Here is a 17,757-nt window from a genome sequence, read left to right as displayed (position 1 = left end):
AGAAGAGGAGATTAAAAAGCAGAATAAACAGCTTCTTTCTCCTTGGAAACAATAAATATTCTTTATTCCAGGCACATGAGTAACCATTAATTTGTATTTTCTTTATACAGCAGGTACGATGTTGGGATAATGTGCTTTTTAAGTGTCTTGGCAAAATATACACATGAGCGTAGATGGATAGCTATTTCAGTGCTGATCTACCAACGATCCACCTAGCTTTAAAGTCTTAATATAGGCTTTACAACTTATTTCTTGCTCTCTTGACTTATGGTTGCTTTTGTCACTTAATTCACAGTTACAGTTTGAATTGAGATTGAGAGCAAAATATTCATTGCTTCAAACACAAAAGAAATTATCAAACTACATGAAAAATACAGTTACACAGAGTGAAAATTATAAGATAGTTTTCAAGTGTTTGTTGGGTGTTTGAAAGTTTAATTTAAAAAGTAGGAAAATGCATTATATGGGGGTATTTGGTTAGTATGTCAACTGGAACTGCTCTTTAAATCAAGACGATGAGCTGTGACTGGAAGTAAATACATTTTCAGAAATCAAATCACAATTCTTTCTAATGTTGAAATGTAATGATAATGTATTTGTAGTGATTTCTTGGTAAGTGCATTTGGCTGCCACTAGTTGTTTGCTTTGTTGCGTAGAATCCCTGTAGTAACAGGAACCTGATCGCCAAGTTTGGCATTCAGACTAATCTTGTATGTCCTTTGCACTTGTCTGTGCTGCTCTTCAGTCAGCAAATATCAAAGCAAAAAACTTAGTTTGGTCAATATTTACAGACAAATACTCAGCTTGTTTTTTGACAAACAGCCAGTTTGTTTATAGTGAGGTATTTTTCAGTATAATTCTTCACTTCTGCATTTGATGTATCCACAGAACTGTCTGTCTGCTTTTGGAAACAAGTGGCTTGTAATGGATGTTAAATCATGTTTAGTATGAATACGGGGACATGGAAAAATAATGTTTTGTTGTTATATGTTTTCATTTGTTTAGTAGTTCACTGGTAGAACATCCAGTAGATTCTTGTATTTTGTAATTCTGAAAAAGCAGTAAGAGCATGGCCATTACAGCTGATCATTTCTTGAAAGCCTAGCAGAGCTTGCCTGGAAACATAGTTTTCTCTCTAATTTTAAAATTGGTAATTTTAAAAAGCAAAGCATGAGATTCAGTATTATGAAAGCTGTTCAGGAAATAGCTCTGTGAAGAAGTTAAGCAGAAAAAAGTGTTCCAAAATTCATGACAAATTCTTGGGTGCATAGTAAACCTAAAGTAATACTAAGGAATCTTCTGCAGCAAAACGTTGGCAATAATTTGTCTTTACTATATGCCTATTAAGGTTTCCCTCATGCCATAATGTTGGGGTGTTCTATTTGGAGCAGTTGTGGGAATGAAAAATTCTAGAAAGTGATGCAAAAAATGCAAATGCAGCTACCTTTGAACTTCCAAAAGCCTGTGGGCTTTTTTTTTTTTTTTGTTATTTGCAGACATGAAAGCTATAATACATGAAATTACTTAAAAGGCAGAATGTTCTGAAAAGCATAATTAATGATCCTGAAAGGTAGAAAAATCACTAAGACCTTTATTTGTGACTTTTCTTTGCTTGCAGAAGAATTCAGGTTTTGGGGAACTCATCTTCAAAGATGAGGTTAGCTGCTGATATGGGTTGGTATGTCAGAGCAGTTAAGACTTCAGAAGATGTTGTAAAGGTTGTCTTCTGTGGGAGGTTAAACTGAACACATCCAGATCTCTGATAGGTGCTAGCTGAATGTTGTGGGAAGACTGGTGAACTCTTTTCAGGTGGCTTTTCAAGGTCCAGTTCGATTGAATCTGGAATTTTCTTATACACAGCCCTTTTCCATGGTCTGAAGGCTGGACTAGAGAGCTTCATAAATTGGGTCTGGAGTTTGGAAAAATAATGGTTTGGAGAAATACATTACACAAGCAGTCTATTCACTTATACATCTCATTTGAGTTATATGAAGTTTTTGATCCTTGTTGCCACTATGGGTGAGAAAAGTTAGCTGTTTTCTCTCACGTCTAGAGGAAAAAATTAAAAGAAATGTTAATCAGAAAATCTCCTTTGACATACTGAAAGTTCAGTAAGGCATAAAAGGAACTGAATATTTAATATGCAGGAATCAGTCTGGGTTTTCAAAATAGAATTAAATGTGGTTTTATTCCCTCCAATTTTTAGACAGAGAATGTTGCATTAGAAATTGTAAGGAAAGGGAGGAGTACTAAACCACACCCTATTTTTAGAATGTGGTTTGTGATGCATAGTGATATTCTTTTTAGGGTGTTTCACATAAATATTCTTGGTAATAAATTGGGATGTGGAAACACCTGAAAGGCCAGTTAATTATCGTAACATCAAATAAGCATCATTTGCTTGTTGATCAAGCAGAACTGAAGTCATTAGTGCTATCAATAAAATACTGTTTAATGAAAACAATAGCATTCTGATTACCCAACAGTGCCCAAGGACACTGTAAATATACTGATAATTAAGTGTTTGGTAATGCAAGTTGCTGTTCTGAGTGAAATTTGGAATTAACATACCCTTCTGAGGCACACTTCATAATAAATAATAAAGGCATTTGAAGGACATGAGTAAGTAATTTTCAATGAATAATTTAAATCAGAGTGGTCTAAATTTTACATGTTTGTAGATGGACTGTGTTGTTCCTGAGATTTCCACAGCTGGTGGGGAGTGGATGTCTCCATATGTGTGGGTGCATCACAAAGGCCTCAGGTCTTTGACCCCAGCTTGGTCAGTGGCTTGCAGGGCAGCTTGTGGGCCACCACCACAGCAGTAGTGGTTGGTTTAGTCTGATGTAGTTTGACAGTCGCCACTTCCTCAGAAATACTTAGTGCAGACATTTCATGGTCTTCCTTACCAGCTCCTCCATGACTTGGCTCAGTAAGATGACTACCAGAGATTATTTTTCCTGGTGATTGACCCATGCTCTGTTGTAGTAGGGAGGTCAGGTGCAAGATATCACTTCTGTCTTGGTCTGGCTCCTTGGATTTTCAAATTTTCAAATTCAGGATAAATGTTATAAATACCTGCACCTGTGAACTTAGACAATGCTTACTGTGCTTGTCCACCTCAGTGAAAATGGATTACAAGAGTATTTATGTGAAACAATTATAAGAGGGGACGAGGAATTAATTCATTCACAAAAGCATCTCTGCTCATTATTTAAGAAATATCTTGTCAAAGTTCTTCCATCTTGAACCAAAAGTTATAGTCATAAATACTGCCTTGCACGCTCATGAAATCTGATAGCTGACTTCTATTGTAGTTAACAGAAAATATGGACTCATTGTTATTATTTATTTATCATAAAACAGATTACCTAGGAATTCATAAAAGGACCTTAGCTTGTAAATTTCTTTCGACAATTATCTTGTAGAACAGGGAAATGAAACAAGATGAGGAGTTTGGGGAAGGACAAATAGCAATGATGATATAAAACTAGTACTCGGTGATCTAGAGCAAGGGCATACTATGGAAAATGCTTGATTTGATTGTTAATGAAATAAATTAATAGTGGTAGTTGGATAATTTCCTACCTTTGTAGAAGAAGCACACTTGAGAAATGTGTCCCCTGCTCATAATGTGTAAAAACTGGCTGTCCTGTCCCAAAAGAAAGATTTTTCAAGCCCAGCATGCCTTTTCCAGTACTGGCCAAAAGCAGGTGCTTGAAGGAGTGTAAAATCAGAGCAAGCATATATGGTGCTTCCCCTGGGTACCTTCCCACCCTCCAGCCATGTGTGACTCAGAGGCTTCTTGAGCCAGGCATGACGTTTCTATTTTGCAGCACTCAGTGGATCTCTTTTCCACAATTTTGGGCAGGCTCTACTAAAACCCATATAAACTTCTAGCACCCACAGCTTCCCGTTGCAGGGAGTTTGGGGCATCCAGAGATAGTCATGACTGGTCAGGAAGGCTTGGCAAAAGTAGTAAGGGTGCAGGAAGATAAAAAAGGTGAAAAGAGGCAAGCGTGGGACAGTTTGACGGTAGCTGAAACAGTTTCATGCTGCCCTTGAGGAGTAGACAGGCTTGGGGTGACTCCCAAGAGGGGACAAGCAATGCAACGGGAGAAGGAATCTATGTTTAGCTGTTCTGTTTTATACATGTAGTCATGAGGACGGCCCGCAAGGGACATGATGTTGAGCAAGGCAGGAAATGAGGAATGGTTGGATGAGAGGGTTTTTCTTTCTGTGTAGACAGAAGTCCAATCTCGGTGTCAGCAATGTGACAGAACTTGGCCATAACTGGAATCACAGTAAAGCTGATGGTATTGTGTTGTGGGTTGTTTTTTTAACTTGCACTGGAACAAATTGAGTTACCCAGTTGGCTCTTTGCTTTTCTACTGAGCAACAAATCTTACCAAGCCCTTTTAACAAACAATTAGTGATAATGTTGTGGGGCAGGGCTATATGCACGTGTTTTGCTTAATTTGGTATTGTTGTGCCTGGCTTTAGTGTAGCTTTAGCTTGTCTTGCAGCTTCCACTTTACCTCCTGGTGTTTTACTGGATGAAATACAGCAAGTGTTCTATTTCAAAAAGGGAAAAAAATGTCCTGTACATGAATTTCTAATTGAATGCCAAACAAAACAAGCTAAATGGAATGGACTTGTTAAATGAAGAGTTAATGGACTGAGCGTGATCTGTCTCTGAGAAACTTGAAGGAAAGTCATTACACTTTATTATTTTTTCATCGTGTTTGTTTGCCCAGGCTGGGTGTGTGCTTCTACAGTTTTTGTGAGTTCATTAATGGGTTAGCTTTGGCCATTTCTGCATAACAGAACAGCCATATACGGTATTTGCTAGTTCTGATGCTAAGTAAAAATTATGGAAAATAACTTTGAATGTTACCTTCTGTTTCTTGCACACAACTTATAATTATGCAGTTATCTTTGGCAAATACAAAATGTCAGAGGAGGAGGGAGGATCACCATTCATTTCAAATGGAAATGATGCATAGTTTGGGGAGGCTATTTTTTTTTATTTATTTAGTACTTTTGCCATGTGTCACTAATAATATCAATAAAACGAGGGCAAATTAAGACAGAAAACAGTTAAGTGAAGAATTATGTTGTATCAGTGCATGATCATGTATATTACAGCCTAAGACCAGGTCGGGTTGCAATCAGCATAAATGATCCTGCTGCTGTTAACTGCAGTTTCACTGTGACCCTTCATGTAAGCTAAGGACCTGCCTCCCTCCTTTTAATAAAGGTACCATCAATCCTGGAAGAGCCTTTCAAAGCCAGATTTTCATCCTCTCTGCAAACTGGCCTTTTACAGTGGCTGTACAGTGGCACTTCCTCACTTGTGACCATTTATACCTGAGACTTACCTAGTGTTGGAGGCTCAGGTTGTGTTTTCAATGCAAGGCTAGTCCAGGTCCTTGGATTTGCTTCTAGCCCGCTTTTTGGTGCAGTTCCAGACTTTGGATGCGAGGAGTGCTTTTCTTATAATGCATCTGTCCATCACAATGGTGGTGAAGACCTAGGTGCTGTTCTACTTGAGCTAAATCCCCCACTTTGCAGTGAGAAAGGTTTTTCAAATTTTAGAGGCAGGCCAGGCGCTTAGGTTCAGATGACCATCTTCAAGTTCATTCTACAGTGAAGATAGAAGCCTTATTTTAATTCTGAGGGGGTTTATTATTTTTCAAGACTAGAGACACGCTTTCAGAACAAGAGCCATTAAGGCCTCTTTTTTAATCTTTCATCCTTGTTTTGAATTCTAGCAACCTCTTTTTCTTGAGGGGAATGGTCATAGTGTGGCAGAACTTCTCAGCAGTCGGATGTATTGGCTTATTAGAGGGAGTACAAGAAATAGTTCATCTAAGCCAGAGGCTTAATAGGTCAAGAAGAGATAACAAGGAATTATGAATGAGAAGTGGAAAAATAGCCAGGGAAAAATGCATGGGCATACGTGAGAAGGTGAATTGGTGCCATGCCGTTTGTCAGGAAGATAGGAGGAATGAAGAAGCAGTTACCCTTTCCCTTCTTCCCAGCCTAACCTTAACGTAGTAATGTGCATCTTCTGTCTGTGCTTCAAGTTGAATTTTTGGTCTATAACAATCTCTGCAGTAGGTGCAGAGGTGTGACTCCAGGTCTTCTGGATCATGCTAAAGGCCATTCTGAGTTTATTCGGTTGTATATGGGTTGTTGGTCATTCAGGCTGAGAGGGAATAGGCAGCGAGCATGAATGTGGTCAGCATCCTTTTCTTACACCCTCATGCCTGGAAATTGTTGTGCCTCGACCACGGCATAGATCTGGATGAATGGAATTACCAGACATGACTGGAATGAACAAGGTGTTTAGCATGAACATTGGAATTAAAAATAAGAAGTATTGTCAAAGCAGCATTCAGAATCACTTAGGAGTACTGTATGAAATCGTTTTTGGTGTTACAAATCATAAGATTGACATTTCCACAACAGGGGTTTTGAGTGCCATGCTTTCTGCATGCCCAGTTTTGGATGCTTCAGAGGATCCTGATTTTCAGTGTCAGCTGCTCATCCTGCAGGGATCTGTCTCACATTATCCCTCAAGCTGAGCACTTAAAGCAAGAGTTCCCCTAAGGTAAACCAAAACTCTTTGTCAACGTCTACTTCTAATTCTGTGTCTGCATCCCACCTTCTTTTGCACATCCCCATGGTGTTGTTGAGCTACAGGGCCCACGAAAAAGTATGGTTTGTACTGAGATTCCAGGACTCCAGAAATGGGTTGTGTGGACACAACAGTGAAGTATGGAGGCACTGTAGAGGATTTCAGCTCGTTGGCTTCAAAACCTGCTCTCCCAGCCTACTGATGGGACATATGGTAGCTATCTCTTAGATTTGTTGCATTGCACTAACTTTGGGATCTCCTCCAGAGTCACAGCAGAAAAGGCAGTGAGCAAGATAACTGGATTTGGCCTCTAGACCACCAGTTAGGCCACTTTCTTAAATGGTTAGTCACTGTCTCTGCTGAACAGCCAGTCCCCCCCAAATGATCAGCTTAATCGCATCATCTCCCCTGCCTTCATGTATACTTAGCATTCACCTGTGATGCGGAGGGATGATAAAGCTCTGATTTTAATTTAAAAAAAGGGAATATTTCTCTCGTAACTACTCACCATATGCTCTAATTTTTCTTCAAGGTTATGGCCCCCCCACCCCCCCCCCACCCCAAAGTACAGGGCATCGTGGTAGAGAGGTAATCTTTTACGTAAGTAGGATTTTTATATTATTCATAAAAGCCCTCCTTATCTTAGTAACTGTTTCCAGAACCTAAATGGTTAAAGAAGAAAATGTTAGTAATTTTGCTGCAAATAAATTGATCAGTATGCAAGACGGTTGTCACCGGCTGAATCATGGTCCACAGTTAAGGTAAACAGATCTGTGATGACATTTTCTGAGCAGAATACCAATGCTGCTACATTTCTTCCCAGAGGTTTCTGACACTTCTTATATGCGGATAAAATTTCTCTCCAAGAAGGTTTTGTTCACAGGAAAGAAAGAGCATCTTTGTAAGAGTCTTCCTTAAAGGTGGGATTTATTACATTTCCTGATTTATTTGTTATCGTAATTGTGTTAAGAGCATGGAAAGGAATGTTTTTGCTTTTCTGCATATCCTCTCTGTACAGTAGATCTTTCTGATGTAGAGTCTATTTAAAGTATCTGACGATGGAATGCAAGTAAACCAGTATTAACAGAGTTATTAGGAACAATGATAATGTTTTATTTTTTATATTCTCTGAGAGTTAGCTCTGTTTTATAATCTCTGTAGTTAACATGTAAAAGCAATGACTGAATATACAGCTGGATTTTAGCATAGGTGTTTCTGTGAAGTATTTTTGGCTACATGATGGCTTCATATTTTTGTTGGCATATTCTAAAGTAAGAGATACGATTTAGTTTATTCTTAAATATCTCTGTGCTAGGCAGAAAATCCCCTTTGCAATTGACTGCAATCAGAATCTTTTGCTGAGACACATCTAACTCTCGTATGACTTCAGGGTATGGAAAAATACAGTTTCCAAAGTAGTTTTTGAAATCTGCTTTCTTAGAACATTTAAAATCTCTGTGTATGAAGCCGTTCATCGGAGAGGGCACATTCGTAATTTTGTATTTAGCCTTAGATCCACATTTACTTGGAGGTGATTGACATGTCAGTCATTCTGTGGATTAGCAGCTGGAAATCTGTCGCATTTGTATTGATAAAAGTAGAATCTTGTTTGTTTAATCAGATGCTGGTATCTGACTTTAATCCTGTTTATTACAGTAGATACTGAAGGATAAAAGAGCCCTGTGGAGAGCATGCTCAGTGGTACCTGACATGTAATAGCAAACCTGGAACTGGTCGTTAAAGTTAATGTCAAGGATGCAAAGTCTGTTGAAGTCGGTGAAAGCATTTCTCCAGTAGGCTTCGGTTTTAAACCTGGCCCTGTCCGTGTCTGGCACGTGTAGGTGAGGGGAGTATTGCCTGGGATGCCCGAGTGGCTGAAAATAGTGTGGCTAATAGGACCTTATGTAAGATGGACTTACAAAATCTTGTCATGCACAGCGTCTGATTGTATTTCAAAGCTTCACAGCAAGATGTATGGCTGTGGTTTCTGGAGAGGAGCAGAGCAGAAAATGCCATCTCCGAAGCTGTATGATGCAGGCTGTGAAGATACCTGGCCAAAGAGCTGCGCTTCTCTGGGGGGTGTCTCAGCAAGTCGCAAATTTGTGTCAGAGATGAGTTAGAGCTGCATTTCAGGCAGTGGATCTGGGGTGGGGCTCGAGGTTTAAAGTTTGGGCTTAAGAGCCGTAGTTTAAAAATTCTCTGCCTAAAAAGAGAAGTCCAGGTTCATCCTGGTGTGTTGCACTGTCCAGTAATTCTTGCTGTGATTGTGGTTCACGTGCACTTTCAAGATACCCTTGTGTGGCACTTAGCTTGCTCTTCGTGTTTTGCTTTCTGAAGTGCACGGTAGCTGTTTTTTGTACAGATCTCTCTAACAAAGTTTGAGATGAGCATGGAATTTATTGGGAATAAATCCCTGTATTTTATCCCTATATTTTTAATGTACATTTGCAGATTGTCTTTTATTTCAAAAAGATCCCTGAATATTTTGGGGGTGACCTACATGTGGCACTGGAGGAAAGTGTAATATCCAAGCTTGGAGTGTTCAGCAGTGAAATTAATTCTGGACAGAAATGGAGGGACTAATTCTGCTGCTTTTACATTGAGCACTGACATTGTCCCTGGACTAGCGTGGCTCCTCAGGGATCCCCAAGTTGAACATGAGTATTAGTGGCAGAATCAGGCCTGCGCCCAGGCATGACAGCGGTAAGACAAGAGCTGTTAGGTGTCACCTAACTGGAAGACTATCTACTAAAGATTGTGAGTGTTGTGCTGGGTTTTATTTTAATAGCATTTCTGTGTTCTTTGGCAGATCTCTAGGTAACTTTCTAACTTTGAAATTAAATACTGCGTGTATTTTTGCAACAGAAAAGTGATTTCTATTTGACATTCAGGAACTTCTTTTAAATAATTTTTTTTTCAGAACACTGCCTCGATGGTTATAGATGATTTTCAGGAACATTCAGCCTGACCTTGTTTTACTTTCTGAACATGATACCCTTATGTTCATGTTTTAATTTTGGGTAAAGTAAGCAACACTTGTTTTATTTCTGTTGGCAGAAGGAAAGTCCACTCTCAGAAGGTCCAATCTCAGAAAGAAAACAGCTTGTTTCCTAATGTTCGTTGCTGCTGAAACACTTCTGTGAACATCAGTGTTAACATGTGTCTGGATGTGGGTGTAGATGAGCCTGGAAACGTGAACTTTATGATTGCTGACCCAGCATGTCCTTTTTTTTTTTTTTTTTAAAAATATATATAACCAACTTGACACCTTCTTCTGCAGTGCTGGGCTTTCATACTAGTTTATGCTACAACAGAGTAGCTTCATTTACGTTCAAGGGGCTGCCCTAAATTTATGTTCATGTAACTTCACACAATTGCAGGTTACCCTTCTAATTTTTTTTTTTTCTTTAGGTCTGTGTCTGCACACTCCTTTTTTTTTTTTTTTTTTTTTTTTTTTTTATGGTAATAGGCTCCCTGGAGTACGTCTCTACCACAGTATTTCTATTTGAGATTCCAGTCTATGCATGTCTTTTTTCCTCTGTCTCTCTTGTTTTCTTCCTGGACCAGGCATGGGTAGGTAACTTCTCAGGTGCTTAGTCAGAGAAGCAGCTGACTGTTCCATCAGAGTTTTCTTCTGGCTCTGCCTTCCCAAATTGGCCCTCGTTTTTTTGAGATAACATGTTTCTATTTTTCTGACCAGCCCTTTTTTATAAATGTACAAATACCATCAAAGATCTGGTTGTTTTAGATGCTTGTGGATGAGTAGAGGTGGAAGTGATTTAGGAAGCAGCTCAGATTCATTCCATCATCCCCCCACAAGTTCTCGCAGCCTGCAGCAGGGAGCTGGTCTGCAAGTAGAGTTTTTACAGGCACAATCTAGTGCTTATATTTCTGTGCAACCGTCCAACTTTGATACAGCTTCCAACACCCAGCTGGCTGCAGCTGAGCAATGGGGTCACTTTGTCAGCTCTGCCCCTGAAGTCCTCCTGTAGTGCTCTGGTGTCACTGTGTGTACACTGAGATTGTGTGTGAGGTTCTTCACTGCTTCTCTGGCTGCCCTCGCGGAGGCAGGTCAGGCTCTGGGTGCCCCATGCTCCAAGGTGTCGTTGCCCTTGGAATTGCTTTCTTTGCTGTTTTTGCTATGTGGCTTGAAAGAGGCCCAACCCTCTTGGTTTCTCCATGTGCAGAACTCTAATTTTGTTGTGTCACTAAAGAAATCTTGGAAAGCTGACTGCTTTTGTAAGCAGTGTATATCCACCCTCGAGGGCCTTATGAAAGCTGCAATAGGTCGCACAATGGCTGGTCTCTTTGATGTGGGAAACTCTGAAGTGGAAAGGTAAATTGGGTGTCTTGCACATTGATGTATGTGCAGGTTTGTCACACCTTCAGACTGCTACATAATGGAAAGTTGTCTGATTTGAAGGGCCTGAAGCTTTCCTCCCTCTTAGTTGAGCTTTCACATGGATTAATGTGTGTGGATCCCCTGATTTTTTTTATTTTTTTTTTCTTCTTGTGCCTGTATCGGAAATGGAAATTTTTGAAGACAACCTTTTAGAGCAGTTAGCTCGATGAGGTTGGTTTCATTCTCCCAGGACTGTGAAGATGTATTTGAAGGCTATTTTGTATAAGAAGTTACTTTCTTCATTGCGCTGTTCTTGATGTGCCATTCTAGAGATTCAGGATACCTATACAATAACTCTTCAGCTTATACCCTGATAAACAGATGAACTATTTGTTGCAGAATGTTTTCTTTCAAGTGTTTTTGGATACTGATGTAACTGAGCCTGTGGTTTGGCCATTCCTCTAGCCTTTGTTTTTTTCTTTTTTCTTATAAAAAATACACAGTTTCTGGTTTTCCTTACTATTTGAAACTTGCTAACTACCCTTGCCTCTCATGTCTTCATACATTAAAGGCTGAACATAAGAGCAGAAAAACAACTCAATCTGCCTAGGCACAACCACCTAAATTGGACATCCGATCAAAACTATCTGTCTAGGTCTCCCTGAGTTGTCAGTGGTGAGAGCAAGGGACCTACAGAAAGAGGCTTACTCAACCTATTTTGGATGCATCTCTAAGCATGGGATGCATAGTAGTGCAAGGATGGTGCTTTGTTTCCCTTTTAGTCATCTATAAAGTTACCTTAAATAATTAGCTTTGGCTTTTAGACTTTTTAGAGTATATGAATCCATCCCTTGGCCTGTTTTTTCATCATCATTGTTTTAGATTGAGGAAAAATGAGGTTACAAGAATTGCTCATCACAATTACAAATACGGTATTGTTTTTACTCTCTTAAAATACTGCTCAGAGTTGATCTGAAATTATTTTACAATTACTTTAAAAAAATCTGATCTCCTTGATGATCTATACTGAAATGTGTTTCTGAGTAACAGGGACACTTTGCAATTAGATTTATTATGGTTTTTACCACCTGCTTTAATAAATGAGGGAGCATTTCAAAATGACCTTTGCTTCTATCCATGAAATATGAGTTTAAATGTTCCAAGTGAATTATTGGCATTAGACTGCTATGGGTACTTATTCCGGAAATAATGATTTACCAGTTGTTTGGATGCTCATGCTTTTATTTGTATGGAAATATGCTAATATACTTTAATGTAGTGTTTCCACATAGTACCAGCTTTAGACACAGCGGGACTTTCTGTGGTGTGGTGTTGTAGGCAGAGGTCTCATCGCACACTTTGTTGAAAAATACTGGATGAGTACTTTGCTCTGTTGCTTTTTAGTTGAAAAGGAGTTAATAAAAGTAAATGTACTAGAAGAAATTCATGAAATCAGTGAACAGATAAAATGTTATTTTTTAAATGCATAATGTTGCATGATGGATTTATATAAAGTGTGGCAGCAATGAAGTGCTCTCCAGACATAATGAAAGAACATGGATTCCTGTTTCCACAATTGAAGTTCTTTTATACTTATCTCTTGGGAAAAAATAGCAGGATTTTTAAACAGATTTGCTTTCCATTAGTAAATATATTTATCTGTAGCTCCAGATACTCCGCCAAGTTTTAAAAAAAAGTAAAGTTGGAAGAAGGATGCATTTTCTTTCAAGATAATTAAATGTTGTGACTGTAGATTTTACCTTCAGAGTGAGTAAAGTATATCTGCATTGAAAAAGTTTTAATTGCTTACAGAGTTTACAAGAGTTGCACAGAAGCAATACATGCTTAATCCATGGCATAGGAGAAAAGGGTATAAATACATTATACTCCACTTTTCTTTTTTGAAGTGTAATGAACTGTTATTAATAGGTTGTAAAAGTACTTGCCATTAGCGGTCTGAAAACCGTTGTATAAGGTGTTCTCTTGCTGTTGCTCAGATCAAAGTCTTGAGGTTTGAAGATCTCATTAACCTGTGGCTATACCCAGAGCACTGGCAGAGGGATGAATATCAGCCTGGATTTCGGGCTCAGTTCTGCTCTGCAAAGCACCACGCAGACATACAGGAAGCCTTGGAGCTTTGCTAAGTTCAGTCTGGTCCTCTGAATGCCACCAGAATATAAATAAAAAAAAAACAGTGTCACCTGATAATTCATCCCTGCTCTAAACTCTTGACCTCACTGGCAAACTGAGAAGTTTTTTAACTTTTATTTTTCTTGGTACCCTGGTACCATGATCCAGAGCTTCATTTGTCTTGGGAATTCAGCTCTGCATTTCTCTACAGGGCAGTTTAACTATTGTAAAAGGTTGTTGGCCTTCATCTGACAGTCCCTCTGAGAAGGGGAGCCATTAGGGAAATTGAAATACAGAGGTACCTACCTGGGATTCTCTGTGTCTCCTGAGGCACTAGTAACAGCTATTGACAGAACTGGGCTTCTTTTCAGGGAGCTGTGAATCTGCTGGTCTTTGACAGGAGAGCTTTACTTTTCCTTAGAAATAAAAAGGAAAGCTTTCTCTGCTTGTTTTTTAAAGGGCCTTTCTCTAATGTTGTCATCACAGGTTTCTCCTTGAAGGTAATGGATTAAAGGATTTTCCCCCCCCTCCCTCTTTCCCTACCTCTGCATTACAGAAATGGCATCAGATATTCCTGGCTCGGTGGCCTTGCCGGTGGCACCAATGGCAAGTGGACAAGTGAGAATGGCAGGATCCATGCCTTCCAGAGGAGGAAAGCGCCGCTCTGGGTAGGCCATTTCTTTTCTTTCAGGTCTGAAACTGGAAATGACTGGTATTGAAAAACTGAAAATGTACCTATACATGTATATTTATTATGTAATGTTTAGGTATGTAAACTACATTATGGCATTAGTCATTGATGTTTTATCTTAAATGTATCTGCTCCTCCTGCAAGATCAAACTTGCTGATAAGTGTATTGTTTGTTGCTTTGCATGTTTCAAAAGACTTTCAGGTTTGGCAAAGCATCCAGAAACAGAGTTTGGATCCTGTGGCTGTTGTACATGTAATGAATGCGTATTGTCTACATCTGTTTAATCTCAAAAGGATTTATCATGCGAATAAAGGTAGCGAGATGTGTTCTTACTTGCACATGCAGACTTATTCAACTTCATCTGAAGCGTGGACTTGGAATCTCTCAAATAGAGGCCTTCTGTTAAAAATGTTTTCTTTATAGTCCCAGGTACAGAAATAGCACAAGCGGTCACTCTTCAGAGATTGTGGTCTACGATATTCTAGGTCTCACTGGAAATGCAGCATAGTCTGCTTCTGGGAGAAAGGGCTTGAATCAAGTTCAGCCCTTGCACTAGCTCGAGGGCTTTGCAGAAGAAGAGCCCTCTCTTTAGCAGAGAGGTTGGTGTGGTGTAGGGATAGTTTTTCCACATCAGATTGCTCTGTGGCAACTCATACTAATCCTCTGTGTCAGAAGAAAAGTGTAGCGAGAGCTGCAGAATGGCAGAAAACTACTCTCTAGTATTAACAAAAACCCCCTGTTTTTATCAAAGGTTGATCACAAATAGCAGTCTTTAGGTGATGCTTTCTCAGAGATATCTGATCTGAGAGTGTCTGCAAAAGAAATTGATTAGTCTTATATTTAGTCCTAAATATGACAGTGGTAGGGCTTAACAGGATTGATAATGTGAGTAAAATCTTCACTGACAGACACTTAAGGAGAAGACATTATTCCTTGTGAAAGCTACTCTAGGGATTGTTTGCCAAGTTACGTTGCCAGTTTTAGGTGTCTGCTCAAGTAACAGTGCTGGAGTCTCAATCCTGGAATGAATTAACAAGGGAGAAGGTGGACCTCACCTTGGATGCAGAGCTAAGTTGGTATGACGTGAACACTCAGGATGGTTGTTCCGACAGGTGTTCCTTCGGACAGGGCAATTTGGAGATTTACCCTCACTGAGTGTGCTTCATATGCTGAGTTAACTGTATCAGATTGGTCTCCTGAAATCTGTCTTTGACAGGCATCACATTTTCATTTTGAAACTGTTCAATGAAAAAGCCTTCTCAAACTTGCACTCAAAAGAGAAAACAAAGCATTAATATCCTTTCATAGGTACATAAAGTATATAAGCTTTTATACTTTTGAGTTGCAGGATAGTTGATCTCTTTTTTGATCGTAAACCACATCAGCTGCAAATACCAGTTTGCAAATTACTGTTACCAAGGGTTGATGCTGCTGACTGTGAAGTCTCCTGATTATATTAAATACTGACTTGATATTAATTGAAAGCTATGCTTTAACTGTTGCATTTTAAGTATCATCATCTATTTGCGAGAAAGCGGAATGGGGGGATGGTGGGAGGAACAGAAAATCAAATTGTTTTAAATGTATTTAAGATGCAAATTCAGTGAGTAAGTTAGTATAGATTTGCTGTTGTACCCAGATGGTGGTATTTTATCTGTGCACCATAGCTCTGAACTAATAGCCCTTCTCCAAGCCTGAGCGGAGGCTGCCTTTTTTTTTTTTTTTCCCCCCAGTGTGTATGTATTCAGACCTTGAGGGAAAGAATGCCTGCTGTGTCTAATTCCTCCTAGCTTCTCTTTGCACAAAGTTGCAGCTAACACTTGGACCTTTCATTACTGTCCTGGTGATACATCTTTGTACACCTAAATCCTTGGGCATTTTAGAAATGAATGCTTTGTGTCAAACATAAAGGAATGTAGCTAGTGAACACAGTCATCTTTTCCAGCTTTGGTTATCTCTGAAAATTGTTTCTTTTCTCGTAATTGCTGAGGCAAGCTGGCAGAATAATTGCTGTATGGACTTGAATGTAGATCAGTTTAAACTCATTGGCTATCCAGAAGGTGTTCCTGCTGTGTAGACATTCAGCTTTATTGGCAGCTCGGAAAAATATTTTTCCTTTCTATAAATTATACCAAGCACTTTATAGAAAAAAGTGACAGCATAAGATAATGCACTGCAGTGGTCAGTGACTAAACCTTAGATTAATGTAACATCAGTTCTTTATTTAATGTGGTTTTCCTTTAGGCTTTGCTGTATTACAGGATATGGGGCTTTTTCACCTTCCTAGGTTGTCTGTACTTGGGGAGGATGGCTTGGTGGGTTTTTTTGATCGGTTGGTTTACAGTTGCATTGGTTTTGTTTCAGTTCAGCATATAGTCTTGTCTTTTCTCTGACCCAGAACTGTAAGATCTGGGGAGATACAGGGAGGAAGAGACCTCAGCCCACCAGCCCCCCTCCCCGGTTGTACCCCCCGATATTGTACTGAACAAAAGGCTGTAGTACAGATCCCCATCTGCCTCTCAGCTGCATCTGCTCCTGATCATTCTTGCCTGCCCCCTTCCTACGCTGTATAATCATGGCAAGCCGTCTTTTGACATTTCTTGGGCATTTTACATAATAATTTTGTTGCAGTGTTCAAATCCTCTCTCATCTCAAATTTTTAACCTGTGCAGGACCACCTTGTTGGAGGGGCTTTTTTGTATGAAAATGATTCTAATTAAAAATAAATAATATTAAAATAATAAAAAATATTTTTGTCATGGTATTTATGGTACCCACACATCTTTTGAGGAAAATCTATTTTAATAAGTACCTCATACATCAGGCGTTTTCACGATTGACATGAACAGTATGAAAGAGGAAAACAAGATTTATGCTGTCTCTTCAAAACAAGAGCATAGTGCAGCTCTTTTTTAAAGTCTTTTTTTTAATGGGACTTTTAAATGAAGATAAAAGATACTCTTTCTGAAACTTCTGAAATGATGTGATTTTTCTTCTGGGAGGCTGCTTCTACTGTTTTGCTAATGTGCAATATATTCTATCTGAACAGAAGGTCTTCTCTGTCAGGGTGTGAGGAGTTTGTTGGAATATTATTTTTATGTGTTCTGCTAAAGGTTACAACTGATTCCTTATCTTTCACTCCGCCTTGCTGTAAAGCAGACATGGTGGTTCAGGCAGGACATTGGAATCAATGACTTTATACCTGAGGGGTTTTTTCAGGTTTTGAAAGGGTTGTTTCATTTTGCACACTGAAATGTGAAATGAGGAAGTCCCACCTTTATTAACAAAGATGGGACAGAGATACATTTGCTGTTGCATTTTTACAAGTATTGTAATGTACTACATATAAGGCTCCAGCTGGATATATCCTCACTAGACAACTAGATAATTTTGTTCAATTTCTTATTTATGTATTTTTTTAATCTTGCATTTGGAATAAAGTCAAGGTTTTTACGTAGTTTAACAAAGCAAAAGCATTATTTAAAGATTTAGTCTGCTACAGTCTGGTATTGCACCCTAGGCACTCAGGTTCTGCCGTGATAAGCCCACTATAAATGTGGTAGGTATTACCTATGGCTATTAACCCATTAAGATCTTATGAGAAGCTGATACCCAGCCCTCTAGATAAATAGGTGTGCTAGTCCCGCTTACTCCTTTGGAAGTAGGTATGCAGCATGGGCAGCAGGATAAAGCCTTAAACTGTCATCAGCTTCTCTGTCATTCTCTGCATTATGTTGCAGTAATAATAAACTAGACTAAATGCAGTAGAGCTAATATTTGATTTTGGGGGGAAAATCCATCTCTTAGCACTCAGCTGGGGTATTTGGCTGGAAAATCTACTAAGGCACAGGATCTCAGTGTATTGGAGGGGAAGGAAAGGAGTTACAAAATTAATCCGTCCCAAATTAAAGCAGTGTCTTATTCAATCCCAGAAGGAGAGGCTTTTCCCC

At 39.1% G+C, this 17,757-nt stretch overlaps 1 protein-coding gene across 1 annotated transcript in view; it reads left to right on the top strand.

Moving 5' to 3' along the window:
- The first annotated feature begins 13,673 nt into the window (after positions 1-13,673).
- The window catches only part of ARNT2 (aryl hydrocarbon receptor nuclear translocator 2), a 77,882-nt gene continuing 73,798 nt past the window's right edge, over positions 13,674-17,757 (top strand). The window contains exon 1 of the mRNA XM_059823840.1: positions 13,674-13,783. Within this exon, the coding sequence (XP_059679823.1) occupies positions 13,674-13,783 (110 nt within the window). The remainder of the gene's footprint in view (positions 13,784-17,757) is intronic.

This window comes from Gavia stellata, chromosome 13, assembly GCF_030936135.1.
Source record: "Gavia stellata isolate bGavSte3 chromosome 13, bGavSte3.hap2, whole genome shotgun sequence".
NCBI lineage: Eukaryota > Metazoa > Chordata > Aves > Gaviiformes > Gaviidae > Gavia > Gavia stellata.
This window is presented reverse-complemented; position numbering and strand designations above follow the sequence as displayed.